The 24,902-nt window shown below is 37.8% G+C and overlaps 1 protein-coding gene across 2 annotated transcripts in view; it reads right to left on the minus strand.

Moving 5' to 3' along the window:
* The window catches only part of CNOT1 (CCR4-NOT transcription complex subunit 1), a 99,861-nt gene that overhangs the window by 59,473 nt on the left and 15,486 nt on the right, over window positions 1-24,902 (minus strand). The window contains exon 2 of one of the 2 annotated variants that reach the window (XM_065898882.1): window positions 13,133-13,405. In XM_065898882.1, the coding sequence (XP_065754954.1) occupies window positions 13,133-13,234 (102 nt within the window). In that variant the 5' untranslated portion in view covers window positions 13,235-13,405. Of the gene's footprint in view, window positions 1-13,132; window positions 13,406-24,902 lie in introns of those variants that run through there. The other variant, XM_065898883.1, reaches the window with a different exon arrangement.

Genomic DNA, 24,902 nt, shown 5'->3' on the forward strand with positions numbered 1-24,902 from the left:
CCATCCAGGACATGTGAGAGTTAAGTAAGACCAAGCTTTACACTGCCTCAGACATCTTAAAGTTAACATCTATATAATCATAGGTTATTTTTTCCTATCCCCTGGAACACTGAGGACATTATCTTAAAGAGCCAATTCAAATTAATTAAGAAGAATTACCTATGCTCCAACCAACCAGACCTCTCCCTTGAAAGAACAAGAATAACTGGCTTAACAAACATTTGTTGAGTACATGCTAGATACCATTCAAGGTATAGCAAATATAACAGCAGAGGAGACCAATGTGTTCCACAGCTCTCATGAAATACATTTTCACGGAAGAAGAAAAGTACAGGCAAACAATTTCTGATAATATTAACTCATGAAGAAAACAGGGTTATATGATATTGACAGGACGGTGGGGGGGGGGTATACCTCAGAGAGGCCATCCCTAAAGATGTAACATGTAAACTGAGACTTAAAATATTTAGGTGACAACCAAAGATACAATGAAGGAAGAGCATTTGAGACAGAAGGTAAACAATACATAAAGGATTTTAGTAACAGAAAAAAGGCCAGCAGGAGTCAGGGAACCAGATCATGGTTAATTAGCATACTGACTTAACTGGCACTTTTTTTTTAAAAAGAAGATGCTGGGGGTAGGAGTTTATTAATTAATTTATTTATTTTTGCTGTGTGGGGTCTTCATTTCTGTGAGAGGGCTTTCTCTAGTTGTGGCAAGCGGGGGCCACTCTTCATCACGGTGCGCGGGCCTAGTTGCTCCACAGCATGTGGGATCCTCCCAGACCAGGGCTCGAACCCGTGTCCCCTGCATTAGCAGGCAGATTCTCAACCACTGCGCCACCAGGGAAGCCCTTAACTGGTACTCTTACACCAACCTAAAAGATGGAAAGACAGGGCTTCCCTGGTGGCGCAGTGTTTGAGAGTCCGCCTGCCGATGCAGGGGACACGGGTTTGTGCCCCGGTCCAGGAAGATCCCACATGCCGCGGAGCGGCTGGGCCCCTGAGACTGCGCTCCACAACGGGAGAGGCCACAGCAGTGAGAGGCCCGTGTACTGCAAAAAAAAAAAAAAAAAAAAAAAAAAAGGAAAGACATTCCAAGAGACTGTCAATGGCCACTGAAACCCCAGAAATTTTTGTTTTAATTAGGATCACCGAATTTAATGAATATCCCTTATCCTTAGCATTTATTTCTGTAACATTTTATAATTTTAAAATTGCTTTTTACAACAACTCAATCTTCACAACAACCCTAAGTAGTATATACATATAATACACCATGTTATTACAGACAAGGTTTGTTTTGTTTTCTTTTTTTAATCAAGATTGCAAAGACTAAAGACAAATGTCATATAATTTGCTGGATAAGTGGTAGAATCAGAAAGTGTGTTTTATGGCTGCTAAGTGAATGAAATATTCTTCCTGTGATACCATGCTACCCTTCTCTAGGAGCAACTGTTTTCTTTTAAAACAAAAGTGGTATTTTAAAAACATGATCTTGGGTTGCAAAGATGCTGAAATAAGATTTCATTGATCCCATAAGATTAAGCCTTATACATTTTCCCTTAGGTTCAAACCATTACACCCACTGGGCAGGGGAGACTAGCAAAATCAACTACCTTTTAGTGATGTTAACTATACCTTACAATTTGATAGCAAAATCTTTGGCTATTAAAAATAAAGTAACTTTATCAAAGGCATTCATTCTACAATACTTTTGTAATAATCTGATTTGTGGCTAGAGTAACATATTCTCATCTAAGAGTCACATATTAAGAGGAACACTAAAAAATAGTGCATCCACGATGGATGGTAGAGATTCAGAAAATCATGCAGAATGGTTGGGGAAATGGGGTACTATTTGGCCTAGAGAGCACACATAAGGGAAGAATAAAGACTTAATTATGTGAAGGGTACTTGAATATTAAATCCTCACAAAAAGAGTCCCAAACAGTTTATTTTAGCTTGTTATAAAGATACTCCTAATAAGGTTGTCCACAAATGGTAATGAGTAAATGAAGTAGTCAACTAACTTCCACAGTAAGAAACATCAAAAATCCCTACCTCTATTAATACTTTAAAAGTCATTCTTCGGGTAGAATACTGATAAAGCAGCAATTATCTGAGGAATTGTAGTATCAACCCCAGCTCCTAAAAACAGCTTAGAAAAAAACCCACATTGGGACTTCCCTGGTGGTGCAGTAGTTAAGACTCGGCTTCCAGTTCAGGCAGCACGGGTTCAATCCCTGGTTGGGGAACTAAGATCCTGGTGCAGCCAAAAAACCCCCAAATAAACAGAAGAAAACAAACCACATCTATAGAGATTTTCACATAAAAACAAGATTTATATAAAGAAAATTACTAAATCTAGCCTAACAGATGACCTCAGAGACCCAAGATTCTATATAATTACAAAGTACCAGATTTTTAAAATTTAAATTGAAGACAGTAACTCACTACATTACAATGATTATAGTAATTGGAATAATTGGATTGTACGTAAACATACATATACTGCACCACACAAATAATGTAGGATCTTCATATTTCTTAAACTTGTTATACATATTCTAACCATTAAAAATAGTCATTCCAGGGCTTCCCTGTTGGCGCCGTGGTTGAGAGTCCGCCTGCCAATGCAGGGGACACGGGTTCGTGCCCCGGTCTGGGAAGATCCCACATGCGGCAGAGCGGCTGGGCCCATGAGCCATGGCTGCTGAGCCTGTGCGTCCGGAGCTCCGCAACGGGAGAGGCCACAACAGTGAGAGGCCCGCGTACAGCAAAAAAAAAAAAAAAAAAAAAACGGCATTCCAGGTTTTTACTGTATTATCTGTATGAATGCTTTGGGTTACTTTATAAAAAATAGTGTACCTATTCAAAACAGTTTAACATACTGAAAAGACCATGAAAAATTTTTGCAGTAAACATAAAGGGTTACTTTTAACAGAAAAGGCACAGAACTGTAAAACTCCTAAGTAAAAGATGGTAGAACTAAGAGTCCTTTTTTCCTATTCTAGCCTCTCATATATTATTTTTCTTCTAGCCTCTCATATGAAAAAAAAAAATCCATTTTCAACAAAACATTCACATAAGAAGTGGTCCAGAGAGATATGTCAGATAGCTTATTCTCAGTACCTCAAATGAAAGGCTAAATGCAGGTTTCTATTTGGGACTGATAAATCTGGAAATAAAAATGTTTAGGACTGGTGAATGTACCAAAACACACATAGTTATCCTTTGTTCAAGTGATGAATCTGGAGCACAGATGAGCCATGAAAGAAGACTGTCCATTTAGAGACCCAGATCTATATATGGAAATTAGAAAATGGCAAAGGAGACAGAGCTGAGGGAACCAAGCTCAAGATGCTACTTTTAATGTCTGTAAGCAAACCATTGAGTTAAAGGAGAATCCTGGAGAAGCAGAATAACAAAGAAGAGGTAACCATTACCAAACCTGGATACAGAACATGGCAGACTACCCCAACACACTTCCCCACCCTCAAGTATCCCCAAGATGGTTTATATGTGAGTAAATAATGTGTTGATTCAAAGACAAGCAAAAATTCAAAGACTCAGCCTGGAACCTCTTTGAAGAAACTGTAAAACAGAGCAAAGAAACAAACAAGACAGGTGAAGAACATACTTTCAAAAGACCCCCCACCCAGAAAAAAAAATTTGTTTTTAATTTAAAGGAAACAAAAGACTTACACAAACAAACAGAAGAGTTCAGACAAATAGTATTCCATATCCTTGAAGAGATTATAGGAGCTGTTTTTGTTTTTTAAGAGGAAAGTCCTCAAAAAGGTAAAACAAAACACTAGGTTCAAGTACAACATAACAGAAGGAAATGAAAGCAAACTTTTGGCACTTAAGAAACAAAGCAAAACTCTTACAGAAAAGATAACTTAATAATCAATATATAATACCTCAATCCACAAGAAAAGAAAAACATTCAAAGAAAACAACAAAAATATCCCTGAAATAAACATCTGAGTTGGAAGAATGAAAGGTATACCATAGCACAAGAAAGGCTGATGCAGAATAATCAATACTACAGCATACACTCGAAGTTAATAAACTCTAATGAAAAGGAAATTCAGGGACTTCCCTGGTGGCGCAGTGGTTAAGATTCCGCCTGCCAATGCAAGGGACACAGGTTCGAGCCCTAGTCCAGGAAGATCCCACATGCCACGGAGCAACTAAGCCCATGCGCCACAACTACTGAAGCTCGCGCGCCTAGAGCCCGTGCTCCACAACAAGAGAAGCCACCACAATGAAAAGCCTGTGCACCATAATGAAAAGTAGCCCCCGCTTGCCACAACTAGAGAAAGCCCGTGCACAGCAACAAAGACCCAACACAGCCAAATAAATAAATTTTTTTTTTTAAAGGGAAATTCATAGGGATATTGAGTTTAGGAATAGATGCTGGCAGGAAAAGTTAGTCACCTAAAATGCATGAGGGAGGAGAGAGACAAAGGAAGATAGGCAGCTTTTGGCAACTGACGCTGTTGAAAGAATAATGGGGAACAATATTTGCAAAACTAGGGGGAATATATATATCTAGTGATAACTGGACTTCCAATAAAAACAAGAAAGATATTCTCAAGCATGAAAGAACTCAGGTAACGGCACCTGAGTTCCAAATGAAACAAATCTTCTGACAATGATCTATGGTCCAAAAAATGTATGAAAATAAAAGATATTTTCAGGAATATAAAAACTGCAGTAAAAGAACAGGCTGCAAGTACTCAATCCATTTCAATATATAATACATTTTTAATAAGACTAAGCAACTCTTTAAAAAACTTTTTTAAACTGAAGTATAGTTAATTTACAATGTTGTGTTAGTTCCAAGTGTACAGCAAAGTGATTCAGTTACATATATTTATCTTCTTCAGATGCTTTTCTATTGTAGGTTATTATAAGATATTGAGTATAGTTCCCTGTGCTATACAGGTCCTTGTTATTTACCTATTTTATATAATAGTAGGGTGTATTTATTAATCCCGAACTCCTAATTTATCTCCCCCTTCCCTCCACTATCCCCTTTGGTAACCGTGAGTTTGTTTTCGATGTCCGTGAGTCTCTTTCTGTTTCGTAAATTAGTTCATTTGTATCATTTTTGTAGATTCCACAAATAAGTGATTTCATATATTTGTCTTTCTCTTACTTAATATATCTCTAAGTCTATCCATGTTCCTGCAAATGTCATTTTTTCATTCTTTCATTCTTTTTTATGGCTAATATTCCACTGTGTGTACGTACACACACACACACACACACACACACACACACAATCTTCTTTATCCATTCATCTCTCAATGGACATTTAGGTTGCTCCCATGTCTTGGGTATTGTAATAGTGCTGCTATGAACACTGGGCATGCATGTATCTTTTCTAATTAAGAGTTTTCTGCCAATATATGCCCTGGAGTGGGATTGCAGGATCATATGGTAACTCTATTTTTAGCTTTTTAAGTAACCTCCATAGTGTTCTCCATAGTGGCTGCACCAATTTACATTCCCACCAGCAGTGTAGGAAGGTTCCTTTTTCTCCACACCCTCTCCAGCATTTAGTATTTGTAGACTTATTTTTAATAATGGCCATTCTGACTGGTGTGAGGTGATACCTCATTGCATAAACTACTCTTTTAATAAAAGTCATTTTATAGATTTGACTTGGGAAATAAACGTTTTACATGGTATCAAGCAAAATTAGATTACTATTAAAAGTACTTTGTAAATATTGAAAATAATATGAAAACAATGAACCCAAACTCCAGTTGGTGGTGTGGCATAACTATTCCAAGAAGAACCATTTTAAATGACTTTAAAACAGTAACTTGATTTTACATCTCTAGTGAGATATACCTTAAAAGCTCCCCCACCAACCCCACCAAAAAATGGTAAACTATTTTCCATAATCACAGTGCTGTTAAGTAGAGTCACAGATAATCTGAGACTCTTGACTGTGGAGTGTGGAATAAAACAAATGACTTTTCATTACTGAAAACGGGAATTTTCTGCACTGGAAGTAAGGAGAGACAGATTTTAGGTAATGAATTGAAATAAAAATCCCTTGGTCCTGAAATTAAACTGGAAGTATTAGTATGAAATCATGGTGTATTTTCTCCTTAGCTTTGTCCACTGAAAGGCCTAATAATGGCCAACTGAGTATCAGTAAACAATACAAGTGTTGAAATAACTTTCTAGGCCCAAAATGGAGTGTTCCTGCCCTTGGTGTAACATCAGCAAACCAAAACTTAGATAACTCTGGAGCCCCCATAAATGTTTCGCTTGACCAGAAACACAGTATATTCAGTCAGCCAATTCCCAAACACCAAGCTGATTCTGGGTGTTCTAACCGCTATCTAACCCCTAACAAGGTTGACTATGTGGTCCCAGCCAATCATATATTTTTCTATTTGTTTTTTCTTTATTCTTTTCTTTTTGGCCGTGCCAGGCAGCATGTGGAATCTTAGTTTCCTGACCAGGGCTCGAACCCGTGCCCCTTGCGTTGGGAGCATGGAGTTTTAACTACTGGACCACCAGCAAAGTCTCTGTTCTTTATTCTTTACCCAATAAAAGGTTCTTGTCTTCTGCCCATTTTGCAGTTCTCTGAAGTAAGACTGTCCACTTCATGAAATGTTAAAGTTTGTTTGTATCACCTAAATGGTCTTAATCATTTATTTACACAAGAGACAGTAATCTCTAAATACCATTTCCCAGTAAAATAAAACCAAGACCTCTTAGAGAAATTGCTAATTTTCCAGGTCTGAGGCAAGAAACATACGAGTCTGGAATATTTCAGTTTCCAAGTTTCTGGAATCACAACAAAGACAACGAATAAGAATATGGTCAAAAGGACTCAGAAGCCAACGTGAATAAGTTTACACTGGCCAAAGAGGATAATGGATGAATATCAATAATACGTTCAATGAATTCAAACACATCAAATATGTTAAAAATACATGAGTTCCTAATATTAAAAAACTCATTTATTGGTCATATTTGGAGGATGCTAGGAAACAAGTCATTTTGAAAACCGGCAAATAGAGAGAGAGAATCAAGCCCTTCCTCTATAAACTGTACTTCGGGCAACCAGATAGTTACAGTTGGTAAGGGCAAGTTTCCCTTTACAGAACTATTTCAACTAATAAAAAACGTCTAACAACTAGAATGTCACCACTTTGCAATCCCTAACAAATCAATGAATCCAGGCAATGAACAAAGCCTGCTAAAAATAACAAAAATAGAGATGACTAGACATTATGAACCTCCTAATAAAAGTATACACTACCACCTGTAAAACTGTCCTAAGGGAGAAAAAACCTTAATCTGATTAAGCTCCCAAATTTAATTACCAATTTACAGGAAATACAACAGTAAGAAGAACATGTAAAATACCATGCTGGGAATGTAATCAGCAATATTCAGACTGTGGGTAACTACAGGACAACCTGATTTCTTTAACAAAATAACTGCAAGAAAAATAGAGGGAGAGAAAACCCAGATTTTAAAAGAGATTTAGTAAGGGCCAATGCAACAAACAAACTGGGGAGGGGGTGGGGGGTGGTTGTAACTCAAGTTAACTTTAAAATTTTTTTTATGAAGCAAACTGAGGAAATGTGAATGTTAACTAGATATTTGATGTTTAAGAATTATTTTGCTGGGGGATGGGGTGTGGGGGAGGATTGGGAGTTTGGGATTAGCAGGTGCAAACTATTATACAGAATGGCTAAACAGCAACATCCTCCTATATAGTACAAGGAACTATATTCAGTGTCCTGTAATAAACCATAATGGAAAAGAATATGAAAAATATACATATGTATAACTGAATCACTCTGCTGTACACCAGAAACACATTGTAAATCAAATATACTTCAATACAATTCTTTTTTAAAGAATTACTGTGTTTTAAAAAAAGATGTGATAGGGCTTCCCTGGCGGCGCAGTGGTTGAGAGTGTGCCTGCTAATGCAGGGGACACGGGTTCAAGCCCTGGTCTGGGAGGATCCCACATGCCGCGGAGCGGCTGGGCCTGTGAGCCAGGACTGCTGAGCCTGCGCATCTGGAGCCTGTGCTCCGCAGCAGGAGAGGCCGCAATAGTGAGAGGCTGTGCACCGCGATGAAGAGTGGCCCCCCGCTCGCCGCAACTAGGGAAAGCCCTCGCACAGAAATGAAGACCCAACACAGCCCAAAGTAAATAAATAAATTTTAAAAAAAAAGATGTGATAACAGTATTGAGGTTAGGTTTATATAAATAGATGAAATTATAACTGGGATCTGCTTTAAAACAACTGAGGACAATGGGTTAGATGAAACAAGATTGGTCATGACTTCAAATGAAGGTAGATGACAGATTCATGGGGGCTATATTATACTACTCGTGTGTGTGAGTAGCATAAATAAATTTTACTTACTTAATTTTAATATAAATTTTACTTAATAAATTTTAATTTTTAACTTTTATATTTTTATAAATGAAATAAATTTGAAATTTTAATAAAACGTTTTAACATTATATTTAGAGACTATCATTTAAAGAACAGTATAAAATATTTTTATAAGCTACTTTTAATGCAAAGACAAAAAATACTCATAAGTGTTAAAAAGCTGAGTAGAAAAGCCAGAGTTGATTTTATTTTTTCTATATTTTACTTACATAATTTCTGTAATAATGACAACAAATATTTTTAAAGAAAAGAACAACTATAGGAGTTACTCTCTAAAGCAGGGGTCCCCAAGCCCTGGGCCTCAAACAAGCAGCCGCACAGCGGGAGGTGAGCGGTGGTGAGCAGTGGGCAAGGAGCAAAGCTTCATCTGCACTCCCCATCGCTCGCATTACAAGCCTGAACCATCACCATCTCCCTCCCGCATCCCCGCCCATTTTTTCCAGGAAACCCACCACTGGTGCTAAAAAGGTTGGGGACGCTGCTCTAAAGAACATCATAAAATCCTGACTGAGGGGGCAAATTAAATTTTAAACTTGTTTTTTCATCTATAAAATGGTAATACTAACTAGCTCGTTGTTCATGTTTAGGGAACTCATACATCTAATAAATACAATAAACATTCCTTCTTCCTACTAGTCAGTAGGAGAAATAACAAAGGGAACACAATCCTAGCCAACCTATTAGTCTAAGCCCCAAAAAGTATGGCACTAAAATATATTAGGCATCTAAGAAGTGCAATAAGCCTTTATATATCACCAAAGGAAATCAAGACAGAGTCAAGAACTAGAACCCTGCTTCCATCCCAGTTCTAAATTCCTAATCATTCTAAAAGTAAAAGAGAGGGGACTATCTGCAAGGGTAGCACTGAGGACACACTTGTCTAAAGAATATCTGTAACACTGAAAACCTCAGCCATAGGCTGAAACCAAGCATTCTAACATTTACCTTCAAAATTAATTACTTATTCATTTATTCCTTCTTTCATTCCAATTGCATTTGAACACTTACTAAATGTTAGGTTTAAGAGACATAAACTAAAGGACAGTCCCACACCATGAGGTCTTGGGAGTAAGGAAGATGATCAAACCAATTAAAATATAGTATTAAATTGACCAGATCACGCAGAGCCTTGCTGGGGTAAATTCAGACAGTGCCACCATATTTCCCACTTCAAGTTAAAGTTGCAGGTGCCCCAGCAATCAGCTCCTTCAGTGTCTGTCTAAGCTGCAATCATACTACCCAAGGGAACAAGCCCTCCCGAGGGAGCCCTCATACAATAACAACAGGGAATGAAGGCCTAGCCATTTGGGCCCCCTATGGGACAACTCTGATACCCATCCCAGAATTCTCCATGGAGTTGATGAAGATTTCCACTGTAGTTCTCCTCCTGTCCAATTCTGTTTCCAACCAGTCCTCTTTCTCCTACAGGTGTTGAAACCTTATAAATAACCTGCATTCCAAAATGTTTCATATCTGCTTCCAAAAGAACAGCAATAAAGGCCCAGTTTAGGAGTATGAGCTTTAAATTGAGTGGGACAGAGACACACAAAAGATTTTAAAGTGGCAAAGAGACTATTAGATATACATTTTAGAAAGGCCACTCTGACAAAAAGTGGAAGACGTTTTAGTGTAGGGGCTGTCAGGGCATCAAACTTGGGACTAGATGACCTTCCAATCCAGAGTCTCTAATTTCCTTCTACTTCTTTGTCTTCCGTGAACAATTACAAAGAGATTCAACATAGGAATGTTGTGGGTTCCAATCTCACATCTGCCACTTTCAGGCAGAGTACCAGTGGGCAAAAATATTTAATGTCTTTGAACCTTAGTGTAAAATGGAACAATACTACCCACTACCCATCCTGCATGACTGCGACAACAATGTGAGAACTGACATAAAATCACATTAACAATAATGCCTGGAACACTGTAAATGCTTGAATGGTTGCTATGACGAGAGAATTGACCGTACACAGAATTACTGAACTGACAATGTTTAGCATTCTTCACTCAACACTGTAAGATCAATCCATGTTGTTCCACGAAATAGTCTCACTGCTTCTTAGTATACCTTGTTGATGGACACTCAGTTGTTTCCAACTTTGGGCTATCACAATATATGTTTTTTTGATCAATGTATATATGCATTTCTGTTCGTTACACACAGAGAAACAACGGCTGGGTCATAAGTGATATGTTCAACAACTAAAACAGCTTCTGATATGCTAGTATCAATTTTCTTAATCTGCATGGTTATTAATAGCTATGTTCACTTTATGAAAATTCATCTGCACACTTATGATTTATGAATTGTTCGGTATATACATTTTAATTCAATAAAAAGTTGATTAGGAGTTACTCAGTTTTCCTCAGTCTCTCCCATGTATACATGTTATTAAATCTTTGAAAAAAAAGCTCACACACACACAAAAAGAGTATGTGATACACAGCAGATGTTTAAATAGTAGCTGCATGAAACTGTTAGGTCACATTCAGACCAACACAGCTTTCAGAATGAGCCTAAGGAATTAATCCAAATAAAGGAAAAGGAGGGTAAGTCTTCACTGGCAAGGTGGTATTGGATTTGGTTCTTGAAAGAACAGAATTCCAAGTAAGGCATTTAGAACTGGACTTACAGTAGAGCCCTGAAACGTTTTACTGAGGAGCTTTGACTTTGTTCGGTAGTAAGAGGACCACTGAAGGTATTAGAACAATGAACTTAAGCACTATAATTTGTCAAAGCAGCATCAAATGTAATAATCTCCATAAGCATACACACCTGCTTTTTCAATGTACCAGAGAAACAGTGCTACATGTAAAGAAAAAAATCAAACAGAAATATATAATTCTAAGAATTGAGCTTTTCCATTAGAGAGCAGAGCAGAAGAGTTGCCCAAGCTTGAGTTTCTAGGAATCTATCCTACAAACATACTGACAGATATATGCATGCAAGAAATAATCTTGTAACAACACTGTCAATAGCAAAAAAAAAAAAATTTACATAACCTAAATGTGCATCAATAGCGAAGTAAATTCTATATGATTCACCCATACCATGGTTTACTATGCACCCTTAAAAGAATAAAGCTTTTTGTGTACGGATAAGGAATCATTTCCAGGATAAACTAGTTAACTAAACAAATTAAATAAATCAAGATGCAGAACAGTTTATACTGTATGTCACCATATGAAAAGGGATGGGAAATATTTCCCTATTTTCTATATGCAAATATCTTTGTAAGGACAGTTAAGAAATAGCTAGTATCAGTTGCCTATGGGTAGGAGAAATGGGTAGCTAGGTTAATATATTATCTAGTTTTTTAAATTAATTTATTTATTTTTGGCTGCACTGGGTCTTTGTTGCTGCACGCGGGCTTTCTCTAGTAGCGGCGAGCGGGGGCTACTCTTCATCGTAGTGTGCGGGCTTCTCATTGTGGTGGCTTCTCTTGTTGTGGACCATGGGCTCTAGGCTCACAGGCTTCAGCAGTTGTGGCACGAGGGCTCAGTAGTTGTGGCTCGCGGGCTTAGTTGTTCTGCGGCATGTGGGATCTTCCTGGACCAGGGCTCAAACCCATGTCCCCTGCACTGGTCAGGGAAGTCCCACTATATTATCTATTTTAAAAATAAAATTAGGGCTTCTCTGGTGGCAGGGGTGTACTTCCCTGGTGGTCCAGTAGGCAAGAATCCACCTTCCAATGCAGGGGACGCGGGTTCAATCCCTGGTCGGGGAACTAAGATCCCACATGCCCTGGGGAAATTAAGCCCACGTGCCACAACTAGAGAGCCCAAGTGCCGCAACTACTGAGCCCATGTGCTCTGGAGCCACAACTAAGACCTGACGCAGCCAAATAAACAATAAAAAACTTAAAAAAGATTGTGGGGGTACAAACTGAAATTTCTCCAAAGATATACAAATAAGCACATGAAAAGATGCTCAGCATCATTAACTCTAAATCAAAACTACAATGAGATACCAGTTCACACCCACTAGAATGGCTAAAAGCAAAGACACACAGTAACAAGTATTAGTGAGGATGAAGAAAAACTAGAGCCTTCATACACTGCTCCTAGAAGTGAAAAGTGATACAGTGTTCTGGAAGACAGTCTAGCTGTTCTTCAGAAAGTCAGAATTACCATATGACCCAGCAATTCCATTTTTTGGTATATATCCTCAAACTTTAAAATAAACATCCACCCAAAACTTGTAAATGAATGTTGACAGCCACAATATTCACAACAGCCAAAAAGTAGAACCAAACCTAAATATCTAAATGCATGCTCGAACATGGATCAACCTTGAAAACTTATGCTAGTGAAAGAAGGCAGAAACAAAAGGCCTCATATGGTATGATTCCATTTATATGAAATGTCCAAAAAGGCAAATCCATGGAAGCACAAAGTAGGTTAGTGGTTACCAGGGGCTGGAGGGAAGAAGAAATGGAAAGCAACTGCTAATGGATTCAGGTGTTTCTTTTAGGGGTGATGAAAACATGCTGGAGTTAGATGGTGACAGCTGAACAACCTTGTGAAAGCTCTCTTTTATATATTAAACTGAAATCACTTGAAATAAGGGGCAAATGTTACTTTTCATGCAACATACCCACAAAAATTTCCAATTTTCTTTTCACTGCATACTCATTCCTTTAATGGTACTTGTTTTCTCACTAGTTTACTTACATGCTGTATTTCCTGCTGGCTGGCTCGGTAGTTTTTCTTGGTTAAATTGTCCACCAGGTAGCTGATTTGAGACAAGGCCAGCGAGAGCGAGTCAAGATTCATTGCTGGTTGGGGCGGAAGCAGGCGGCCGAGCCCGGCGCAAAATCACCATTATTCCCCTTTAGTCACCTCAGAGGCAGGTTAATGCTTTCTTTGTAATTAGCCTATATCTGATGTCTGTACAGTGTCTTCAGTTCTTTACCAGGGGTCTTACTCTGTTCTGAAACATGGCACCTGTTAAAAAAAAAAAAGATATTTTAATTAGTTAATGTTTTATTAGGGTTAAAAAGGGTTAAATAACCATCTTTCCATCTTAATACCTGAAATATCACTAAGGATCTTTTTAAAAAAGTAAGATGTCTCAACCACAATTGATAATAGATGCCAAGGTTTAAAAATTAGGTAGGGCTGGTATAAAAAAGAAAAATCACACACACCCACCCACAAAAAAGTTGTCATTTTAGCAAGATGTCCTATAATATTTGAGGCTTCTACTCTATCAATTTCAATGATAATTTATACTATTCCCTTTGGAAGCCACAGAAAACTGATTAAGTAAAATTAGGGTCTGTGGAAAGAAACACTCATCTGACATTTTCAATCCCTCTTCTCACACTATCTACAACTTATTTATAAGATCCCATTTATTCACCTTACAACTCATATACTGCTTCAGAATCAGACAATAGTTTGGTCTTTAAGTTTTATCTTAGGATATATGTTTTAGATATTTGAACGGCTAGCTTAAAAGTAAGTTAAGGGCTTCAGAACCCAAATTCCTTCCTGCACTAGGAAAATTTAGAAAGGGAAGCTCGAAGCAGCAATATAGCTAAAATGACAGGATGCTTATCATTTTAATTCCAACAACCTGGTGAGTCAGAGGAACATTCTGTATCACAACACAAAAAAACAAACAAAAAACACCACAAGTGTTTTTAAGAATTCACCAAGTACCACTGCTGAAACAAAAATCTTTGAATCCAAGGAGCTAAGCTTGTCCACAGCTTCATGATCTGAAATCTGCTCATACTTTCATTACCATCAGAACTTACTATGTAAGGTAAAGAAAATTCATGAAGATTAAAAGCCCCTTGGTAAGGGCATTTAAGCCTTTATCTTTAATAACTTATTAACAATGTATAAAGACTACACTGTCCCTACATTTTTGTTCTGTTTTGTTCATACAAAGCAAAGATTCTACCTATGCTATCCTTTTCCACATCCTCCCTAAAAAAAAAAGAGTAAGAGAATCTTGGGAATGTGGCAAGGTATTTTTGTTTATTCTAAAGTAATAACATGAGAAGTTAAAGATAAATTGTGTTTATATCTATCCATTATATGTAACTAAACTTGCTTGCTATAAATTCTTAGAGCAAGCTGTTCCTTCATATTACGATGACAGCATATTTTCTGTATCAGACAATCAAAAATCCAAGTCTGAGAACACACCATAAAACAGAGGACTTATCAGATTGTTAACAACATTATTAACTGGTAGCATCTTTTCTGAAACTCAAAGTGGCAATATTGTAAATAGTTTCTTACACTACCCCTGAACCTAAATTCCACAATTAAGACTGTATCCCTCCATGTATATTGCCTCAAGAACTCAAAGGAAACAGAGGTTTTGACGGAAATACTGTGTATCATAGCAAAAAGAAAGTGCAGCAAAAAGTAACTGCTTAACTAAATTATGGTATATCCAAACAAGGCAGTTGTTAAAAAGAATGAAGCAAAACTGTGCAGGAAAGATACTCATTAAGACAAAAAAAAAGGACACAGATAAGAATTCCCTGGTGGTCCAGTGGTTAGGACTTGGCATTCTCACTGAGTGGCCCCAGGTTCAATCCCTGGCCAGGAAACTAAAGATCCTGCAAGCTGCATGGTGCAGCCAAAAAACTAAACTAAAACTAAAACAATAAAATAAAATGTTCATTCTTAGTGCCAAATATAATTCAAAGTATTTTTAATGTTTACAAGTTGCGTTCAGCTAAAACTGTATTATTCAAAGTATATTATTCACATGAACAGTCGTTACTTTACACTATATTACACACATCTAATAATTATTATTCACAATTACATACAAAAAGGCAATAGATGATAAGAGTTTGCAAGACATAAAGTTTCTCCTTGCTCAGAATCTGTATCACAAATGCTGACACACAGGGTTGTACAACAGAATCACTTTATCATGAAATAGATGTGATCATAGCCTATTTTAATTATTTTTTTACGTATGGTACCGCACAAATCCAGCAAAACAAGTGTTGAACGACCTTCCAAGAAAATGAATTCCTGATACTTTGGCACTTCAACTTTATCTTCTCTTCTGATATGAGCCCCATGACAAGGGTTACAACTTCTCCATGTTAACATCTAAAGGCTGTGAAGGAGGGAATTCCCTGGTGGTCCAGTGGTTAGGACGTGGCACTTTCGCTGCCATGACCTGGGTCCAATGCCTGGTTGGGCAGCTAAGATCCCACAAGCCTCGAGGCATGTCCAAAACAAACAAACAAACAAACAAACAAACAAGACTGCGAAGGATAAAAATACTAGTGTAACACAAATTTCAACAAGCCAATCGTCATTACACGAGCAAGTTAATGCATTAAACTAATGACCAATTTTGAACCATCACCTTATGAGATCTATTAGTAGGATGACAACATAATTTATTAACCAAACTAGGACGCTTCTGAAAATAAAGAGGGTACCATTAACAATTTACACCAAGACAACAGGTATAAACTAGGACACGTGACCACCTTAACCATCCAGAAGCCTTAGACAAGCTGATCCCTCCCTCCAAAATACACTTTTGTTACTTTGTTTCTAAAATGCCATTTCACTGGTCTCTTGTTCTCAGTCTCCTTTACTGGCCCTTCCTTTTTTGACCTCACAGTATTGGAGTCCTTGGACTTCTCTATATTCACTTTCTTGATATACTTCAGTCTTACGGCTTTCAAAACCACCTATAGCAATAACTCCTATAAGTTCTATCTCCAACCCAAATTTCTCACGATGTCTAGAAATATATTATTTAATTTCCTAATGACATCTCAAATATTGTACAACATGTTCAAAACTGAACTCCTGGGACTTCCCTGGTGGTCCAGTGGTTAAGACTCTGCACTTCCAATGCAGGGGGCTTGGGTTCGATCCCTGGTCAGGGAACCAAGATCCCACATGCCGCGTGGCACAGCACCCCCCCCAAAAAAAAAGAGCTCCTGATCTTCACACCCTGCCCCCCATAATGTTCCACCCCATATGTGTTTACCCCATCTCAGTTGATACCAACTCTGTCCTTCAAGTTACTCAGGCCGAATTCTTAGACTTCCCACTCCCCATAATCAATCTGTCAAAAAACTCTTTTGGCTCTACCTATAAAATATACACAGAATCCAGTCATTTTTCACCATAGCTATGATAACAAAGCACCATCATTTCTCACTTGGATTACTATGTTAACTTCCTAACTAGTCTTCCTGCTTCCACCCTTGCTCCCTACAAGTCTATTCTCAACACAACAGCCAAAGAAAAAGACTTTTCAAATATTAAAAACTCAGGGCTTCCCTGGTGATGAAGTGGTTGAGAAACCGCCTGTCAGTGCAGGGGACACAGGTTCGATCCCTGGTCCGGGAAGATCCCGTATGCCGCAGAGCAACTAAGCCTCTGTGCCACAACTACTGAGTCTGCGCTCTAGAGCCCGCGATCCACAACTACTGAAGCCCGAGCGCCTACAGCCCGTGCTCCACAACAAGAGAAGCCACCAGAATGAGAAGCCCGCGAACCGCAACGAAGAGTAGGCCCTGCTCGCTGCAACCAGAGAAGAACCCACGCGCAGCAATGAAGACCCAACGCAGCCAGAAACAATAAATAAATAAAATAAATAAATTTATATGTATTAAAAAAAACCTCAGGTCATCCATCCTGTGCTCAAAACCCTCCACTGACTCAGAATGGAAGCCTGAGCCCTTATAATGGCCTATGAACGAACACAACTTGATGGAACCTAGCCACCGGTACTCTTCTGGCCTTCCTCTTCTTCACTCCCCCTTGCTCAATTCCCTTTAGCTACAATGGCCTCCTTGCTGCTTCTCCAGCACACTCTCACCTTAGATGCCTCTGCCTGGAATCCTCTTCTTCCAGATACCCAGATGGCTAACTATCTCACTTCTTCAAGTCTACACAAATGTCACCTTCTCAGTGAGGATCACCCTGACCACAAAATTGCAACCCCCACCCTTTTTTCCACATTACATCACCAAACATGGGTAACATTTATATTTGCCCATCTCCTCATATGTAAATTCCATGAAGGCAGTGATCATAATTGTCTATTGTTCACCAACTTATTACAATCACTACATAGTAGGAGCTCACTACATATTTGAAGAGCTGTAAACTGAAGCTTAGGATTTTGCAACCTATATTTTGACTCTACCAAAAGGCATGGAAACCCACTGAAATTTTCCTAGTCAGAAATAACAATCACATGAGAGGAAATAACAATCACATGAGAGTAAATAACAGATGATTTTTAATTTAATTGCCTCAGTAGCATACACTATCAAGTTAAGACCCTTCTAAGTAACCTTTAGCATCATAATGTGTACATATAAATTGAGTCACAATGTTTTATAGAACATGTTTCTTGAAATATGTTAAATGCAAAGCTATAAAGTGACTATTCAACAGCTTTCCACTAAAATGTTTAGATGTTAAATTCTTTCAAGATCACTAAATTTGAGATTCCAAGATATTTCTTAACTGTAAGGAATTTGTGGCCCAGGAGCATTCTATTTGTATATGCAGTGCCTAGTATTGGTCTCCATAATACACCAGGGACTCAGAGACTTTAAATAATTATTAATTTCCTATCAAGGCAAAGTCTTAAAGAACAGTTCAAAAACAGCTACCACTTCAATAGGCCTCCTTATCTTCATTATTAAAAATGTACACAGGCATAGTCTTCCAAAACCCCAAAGGACTTGTTATCACAGAGCTGGGATTTCAACAGTGGAAACGATAATAGCAAGAATCTTGCAACAAAAACACTAAATCCTTCCAAGCAGTAATTCTACTACTGTTATTCCCCCCAGCATTTCTCAATTTAACACTATGAATGAAAGGGCACTGACATTTGACAGCAATATACTATAAGACAGCTGTTACCTGCACAGTGATAACAAAAAAATCTCCCAAAGACATGGTTGTATAAAAAGTAAAACAGCAATTCTGGAAGACTGTTTAAATGTGTTCTCAGTATTTTTCCTAATATTTAAAATTTTAGAAACAATCTATATATCCATCAGTGAAGGATTATCTACCTACATGCAATGGAATCCCACCCAACATGTGAAAAGACATTCAAAACGCAGTTTTGCTGTAAACATTCACTACACACTGGAAAATGAAAGAAAGCTTATAAAATGGTATGTAGACATCCAACTTACGTAAAATTACTTCACATTTTAACTGGAGAACACTACACAGTATTACAAATTGTTTCCTAAACATTCCATCTAAGGAATACGGAAGCAGTTGTGGTTTATAGCTAATCCTCTAAGTGTTATGTAAAAGAATACCCATGACACTGAGTGAAAAGCTGCAGTACTCTGAACAGCATGATCCCATCCCATAAACACATCCATGTTAACATGTGCAGAAAAAATAAGCTCTAGATTAACAGAGATTACAGAGAGGATTTCACTTAAAATTCCATTTTTACAGAAGTCCAAGAAATCTATACACTTCATACATGTAACATATGTACAATGTTATTCACTGCAGCAATATTTATCACAGCAAAGGAATGGCCATGAGTTGGTGACTGGTGAATAAACATCTTGGACTATGTACAAAGTAGTCTACTCTTTGTTTAAGCTTTAATTTCTATATATATACTACTTTTTGTTTTGTATCTATGCATACATATATGTAGTTGCTTTTTTGCAAAAAGTACACAGGAAAGATCAGACATAAACTAATAAAAAGTTACCTATACTGGAGTGCGTGAGAACTGGGTAGATGACATAGAAATCAGAACAAAAATTCACAGATTGTATCTTTTATATGGTTTTGACTTTTGAACCATATTTACATTTGAAATTTAATTAAATAAGATAAAAACTAATATCAAGCACAAAGAATGAACTGGAATATCAAGCTGATAACAAAGAACACAGTGAAAACGAATATTTCAAGTAACTACTGAACACAGTATCTGAACACCCTTGATGTACAGTGGGATATATTTTTAAGGACAGAGAAAATTCAAAGAAATCTGACTCAATAAGCTGTTAGCAACAATATTTCATTGCAATTTTAAGCTACTTTTATATATTACTGGATACAGCAAATAAATTAATAGGAATCCAGATTCAGTGCAGATCAATGTAGTAAAGATGAAACTTTAAAAAACCTGAAATATTTTATTCAAAATAGAAGTATCAACAGGAACTCATTTTTAACATTTCCTAACTGAGTCTAATAAAACATACTAGATTGTACAATAAAAACTACAAAACTGTAAAGAAATCAATAGAAAGATGACAGGAACAGGGGACATTCCCTGGTGGTGCAGTGGTTAAGAATCTGCCTGCCAGTGCAGGGGCCACGGGTTCAAGCCCTGGTCCAGGAAGATCCCACATGCTGCGGAGCAACTAAGCCCTTGTGCCACAACTACTGAGCCCATGTGCCACAATTACTGAAGCCCGCACACCTAGAGCCTGTGCTCTGCAATGGGAGAGCCACCGCAATGAGAAGCCTGCGCACCACAACGAAGAGTAGCCCCCGCTCGCCACAACTAGAGAAAGCCTGTGCGCAGCAACCAAGATCCAATGCAGCCAAAAATAAATAAATAAATAAACTTTGAAAAAAGACAGGAACAAATGGAAGGACATTCCATGTTCATGCATTGAAAGAGTTAATATTGTTAAAATGTCCCGGCTACCCAAAGCCATCTACAGATTCAACACAATCCTTATCAAAATTCCAATGGCATTTTCCATAGGGGAAAAAAAAAAAATCCTATTTTTTTTTTTTTTTTTTGCGGTACACGGGCCTCTCACTGTTGTGGCCTCCCCGTTGCAGAGCACGCTCAGCGGCCATGGCTCATGGGCCTAGATGCTCCGTGGCATATGGGATTTTCCCGGACCAGGGCACGAACCCGTGTCCCTCGCATCAGCAGGCAGACTCTCAACCACTGTGCCACCAGGGAAGCCCAAAAAATCCTAAAATTTTTATGAAACCACAAAAGATCCTGAATAGCCAAAGCAATCATAAAAAAGAAAAAAACCAGGGACTTCCCTGGTGGCACAATGGTTAAGAATCTGCCTGCCAATGCAGGGGACACGGGTTCAAGCCCTGGTCTGGGAAGATTCCACATGCCGCGGAGCAACTAAGCCCATGCGCCACAACTACTGAGCCTGAGCTCTAGAGCCCGCAAGCCACAACTACTGAGCCCACGTGCCTAGAGCCTGTGCTCTGCAACAAGAGAAGCCACAATGAGAAGTCCGCGCGAACCACAACGAAGAGTAGCCCCTGCTCGGTGCAATTAGAGAAAGCACGCACACAGCAACGAAGACCCAACGTGGCCAAAAATAAATAAAATAAATAAATTTATTTATTAAAAAAAAACCTACAGAAAGGGAGAGAATATTTGCAAACCATGTATCAGATAAGGGGTTAATATTCAAAGTTCATAAAGAACTCATTCAACTCAATAACACAAAAACAAAACAAATGTGATTTTAAAAATAGGCAGAGGAACTAAGTAGACAAAGATGACATCACAATAGCCAACAGGTACATTAAAACTCTAATCCTCAGGGAAATGCAAATCAAAACCACGATATCACCTCACACCTGTAAGAATGGCTATCAATAGGAAGAAAAGAGGTAAGTGTTGGCGAGGATGTGGAGGAAAGGGAACCCCTACGCACTGTTGGTGGGATTATAAACTGCTTCAGTCACTATGGAGAACAATGTGGAAGTTCCTCAAAAAATTAAAAACTACCATACAATCCAACAATCCCACTTCTGCATATACATCCAAAGATGAAAATAGGTTATCAAAGAGATATCTGTACTCCCATGCTTATTGCAGTATTATTCACAATAGCCAACATATGGAAACAACCTAAGTGTCCATCAATGGATGAACGTATAAAGATGCAGGATATACAGCGGACCCTTGAATGACACAGGTTTGAACTACATGGGTCCACCTATACGCAGGTTTTGTCAGTAAATATGTACTATGGCACTACACAATCTGTGGTTAGATGTGGAACTGCACATAATGACACCAAATGTAAAGTTATATGTGGGAACTGATGCCCCTAATTCCACATTGTTCAAGAGTCAACTCTGTATACAATGGAATTCTATTCAGCCATGAGGGGGAAAAAACATCCTGCCATATGCTGTAACATGGTTGGGTCCTGAGGACATTATGCTAAGTGAGATGAGTCAGACAAAGACCATGACTTCCCTTCTATTCCACAAAGAAACCACCCCCCCCCCCACCTAACTTATAGATACAGAGAGGTGATAACTGATTGATGGTTTCCAGAGGTATGCATGTATTAAATTTTTATGTGAAGGTGGTCAAAAGGTACAAGATTCCAGTTATAAAGTAAATAAGTCCTGGGGATGTAATGTACAACGTTTGGAATGTACAACTTTTAGAATAAATCTTGAAAGTCAGGAAAAAAGGAAAAAACAGATTTTTTCATAACTCTGTGTGGTGATGTTTAGATTTATTGTGATCGTTTTGAAATATATGCAAATTTCAAATCATTATGTGTACACCTGAAACTGATATAATATGTTGAGTATCTTAATAGAAAATAAATTAAGGGACTTCCCTGGTGGCACAGTGGTTAAGAATCCACCTGCCAGCCAATGCAGGGGACACGGGTTCGAGTTCTGGTCTGGGAAGATCCCACATGCCGTGGAGCAACTAAGCCCACGCGCCAAAACTACTGAGCCTGTGCTCTAGAGCCTACAAGCCACAACTACTGAGCCCATGCGCCGCAACTACTGAAGCCTGCATGCCTAGAGCCCGTGCTCCACAACAAGAGAAGCCACCGCAATGAAAAGCCTGCGCGCTGCAATGAAGACCCAGAGCAGCCAAAAATAAATAAATAAAATAAATTTATTTAAAAACGAATTAAAATGTAAAAAAATTGAACTTGAAAAAACCAAGTGGAATGGTGGTTACCGGGGGTGGGGGACTGGGTGTTTAAAGGTACACACTTGCAACTAGTAGATAAATAAGTCCTGGAGATCTAATACATAGTACAGTGATTACACAAACAAAACTGTATTATAAACATTAAATCTGCTAAGATCTTAACTGTCCCCACCACTAGAAGAAATGATAATTATACACTGATAGAGGTGTTAGCTAACAGTACAATGGCAATCATATTGCAATATAAATGTACCAAATCAATGTGTTATACACCTTAAATGATACCCCAAAAGCAATGAGCCCATCTAACTTCTGGATCATGGTTTCTAGATAATAAAAAGAACCAAGGTTCCTTGGAGATATGACTAACAAGGAAGATGCAAGGTGAGTTTGGCTCATCCTATGACAAAAATAGGAAACACTTAAAAATTTCGTCAGAGAGAAATGAGCCGATTAAAAGGATTCTTCTAATTTTGGGTCTGAGCACCAAAAGGAACTTATAACCAATGTTTCTATAATCTTCCCTAAATGCAGCATCATTTAGAAATGCTTGAGGGAACAAAACATAGAAATAATCTGGTGATTTTACTATTGCCAATCTGTATACTCTAAATTGTTAATTTATCTCAAACATACATATTTTTGAATCCACACACACTGGTGATCAAGTTTACTTTTTGCAGCCACAAATTTCTTTCTACAAATTCTAAGTTGTTCATATGTGTGCAGATGAAGAAAATTCCAAACAGTTAAGCATCCTGACATAAACAGAAGATTAAATGAAAATGTGTTACCTAAATCTGAAATTTCAGTAAGCCACTATGGATAAAAGTTCCTTCCAATAAATCATAGGATAAAAAAATTGACTACAACTATAATACAGTGAATAAGAATCCCTAAATCCATGATTATACTTAAAAAGGAAGGACAAGATGCACCAGAAAGGTGTTGGCTAACAAATTTAGAAAGTATAAAAGAAAAATAAAGTTAACATTGTGTAATACCCCTGACCAGTATAAAAACTGATTCAGGCAAGAATCACCAACGCCTAAAAATCCTCAGGTGGGACATTTGTACAGTATTACCCACTAATTACAAAAGGAAAGAAATGTTCCTCTACCATAGAGATATGGCTGTCACTACCTTAAGTAAATGATCAAGTTACTAATGGTGAGACTACCCAACAAATGTGCCTACTGATGTGTTGCAATATGAAGTGTCACTTTGGAGTATTCTTGCCAAAGATGGCTAACATAAACCTAACCACACCTCTACACCTATCAATTCACAGGAAATAAAGGGTTTAAGGAACAAGTTTAACTATACATGAGAACCTAATCAGACAAATCCAAGTGCTGGATTATTCTACCAGACCACTGGCCTACACTCACGAGCCAGAGAGACAGAGAGAAAGTCAGGAAGAGAGAGGAAAAAGTGGGGTCTGTTCTAAATTACAAAACCAAAATGAAAAGGTTTAACGTGAACAGTAATCTGAGCTTGATTCAAAAAAGCTATAAAAGGATGGTCCAGTGATTAAGACTCCACGCTCCCAATGCCAGGGGCCCAGCCAGGTTCGATCCCTGGTCAGGGAACTAGATCCCACATGCCGCAACTAAGAGACCACGTGCCTCAACTAAGACCTGCCGCAGCCAAATAAATAAATAAATATTTTTTTTAAAAAGCTACAAAAGATATTCTTGAGGCATCTGGGGAAGTTTTTAAACTGACTGGATATTATAAAAGTATTTAATATTCTGGGAGGGATAAATTGGGAGATTGGGATTGACATATACACACTATACAAAAAAGGTCACTAATAAGGACTTACTGTATAGCACAGGGAACTCTACTCAACACTCTGTAATGGCCTATATGGGAAAGGAATAAGTGGATATATGTATGTGTATAACTGATTCACTTTGATGTATACCTGAAACTAACACAACATTGTAAATCAACTATACTCTAATAAAATTTTTTTTAAGTATTTAGTATTCTTAGATGTAGTATGACTATGCCAGAAAGTCTTAACTTGTAGGAGATACATGCTGAAACATCTGGGATCAAATACTTCAGTAAAAATATAGAAATATAGAGAAAATAAACATGGCAAAACGTTAACTGTTTAATCTAGGAAGAAGTTATGGGATTGTTCACTGTATTATTCTTTGCATTTTTCTGTACGTGTGAAATTTTTCTTAACAAAACTGAGGATGGGGGCATGTATTACCTTTATAATTTAAAGCAGGAATTACAAGCACGTGATAGGATTTCCAAAAATTCACTTTGTACTCAAATGTATTTTAATTTTTACAAGTATATGGTAATTTTTACAAAATGAAAATTTAAGCTAAGTTTAAGCAATTTTTAAAATAATTCAAAATTTAAAGCCATAAGACCAGTAACTACACATAACACAAGGGTACATGACCTTGAATAAGTGATGAACCTCTATGCTTCCCCCTCCCCATTTGTAAAATTAGGCCTCAACTATATCATAGCTTTCCCAAAGGGTTTATCTTTAAG

Source organism: Phocoena phocoena, chromosome 20, assembly GCF_963924675.1.
Source record: "Phocoena phocoena chromosome 20, mPhoPho1.1, whole genome shotgun sequence".
NCBI classification, from domain to species: Eukaryota; Metazoa; Chordata; class Mammalia; order Artiodactyla; family Phocoenidae; genus Phocoena; species Phocoena phocoena.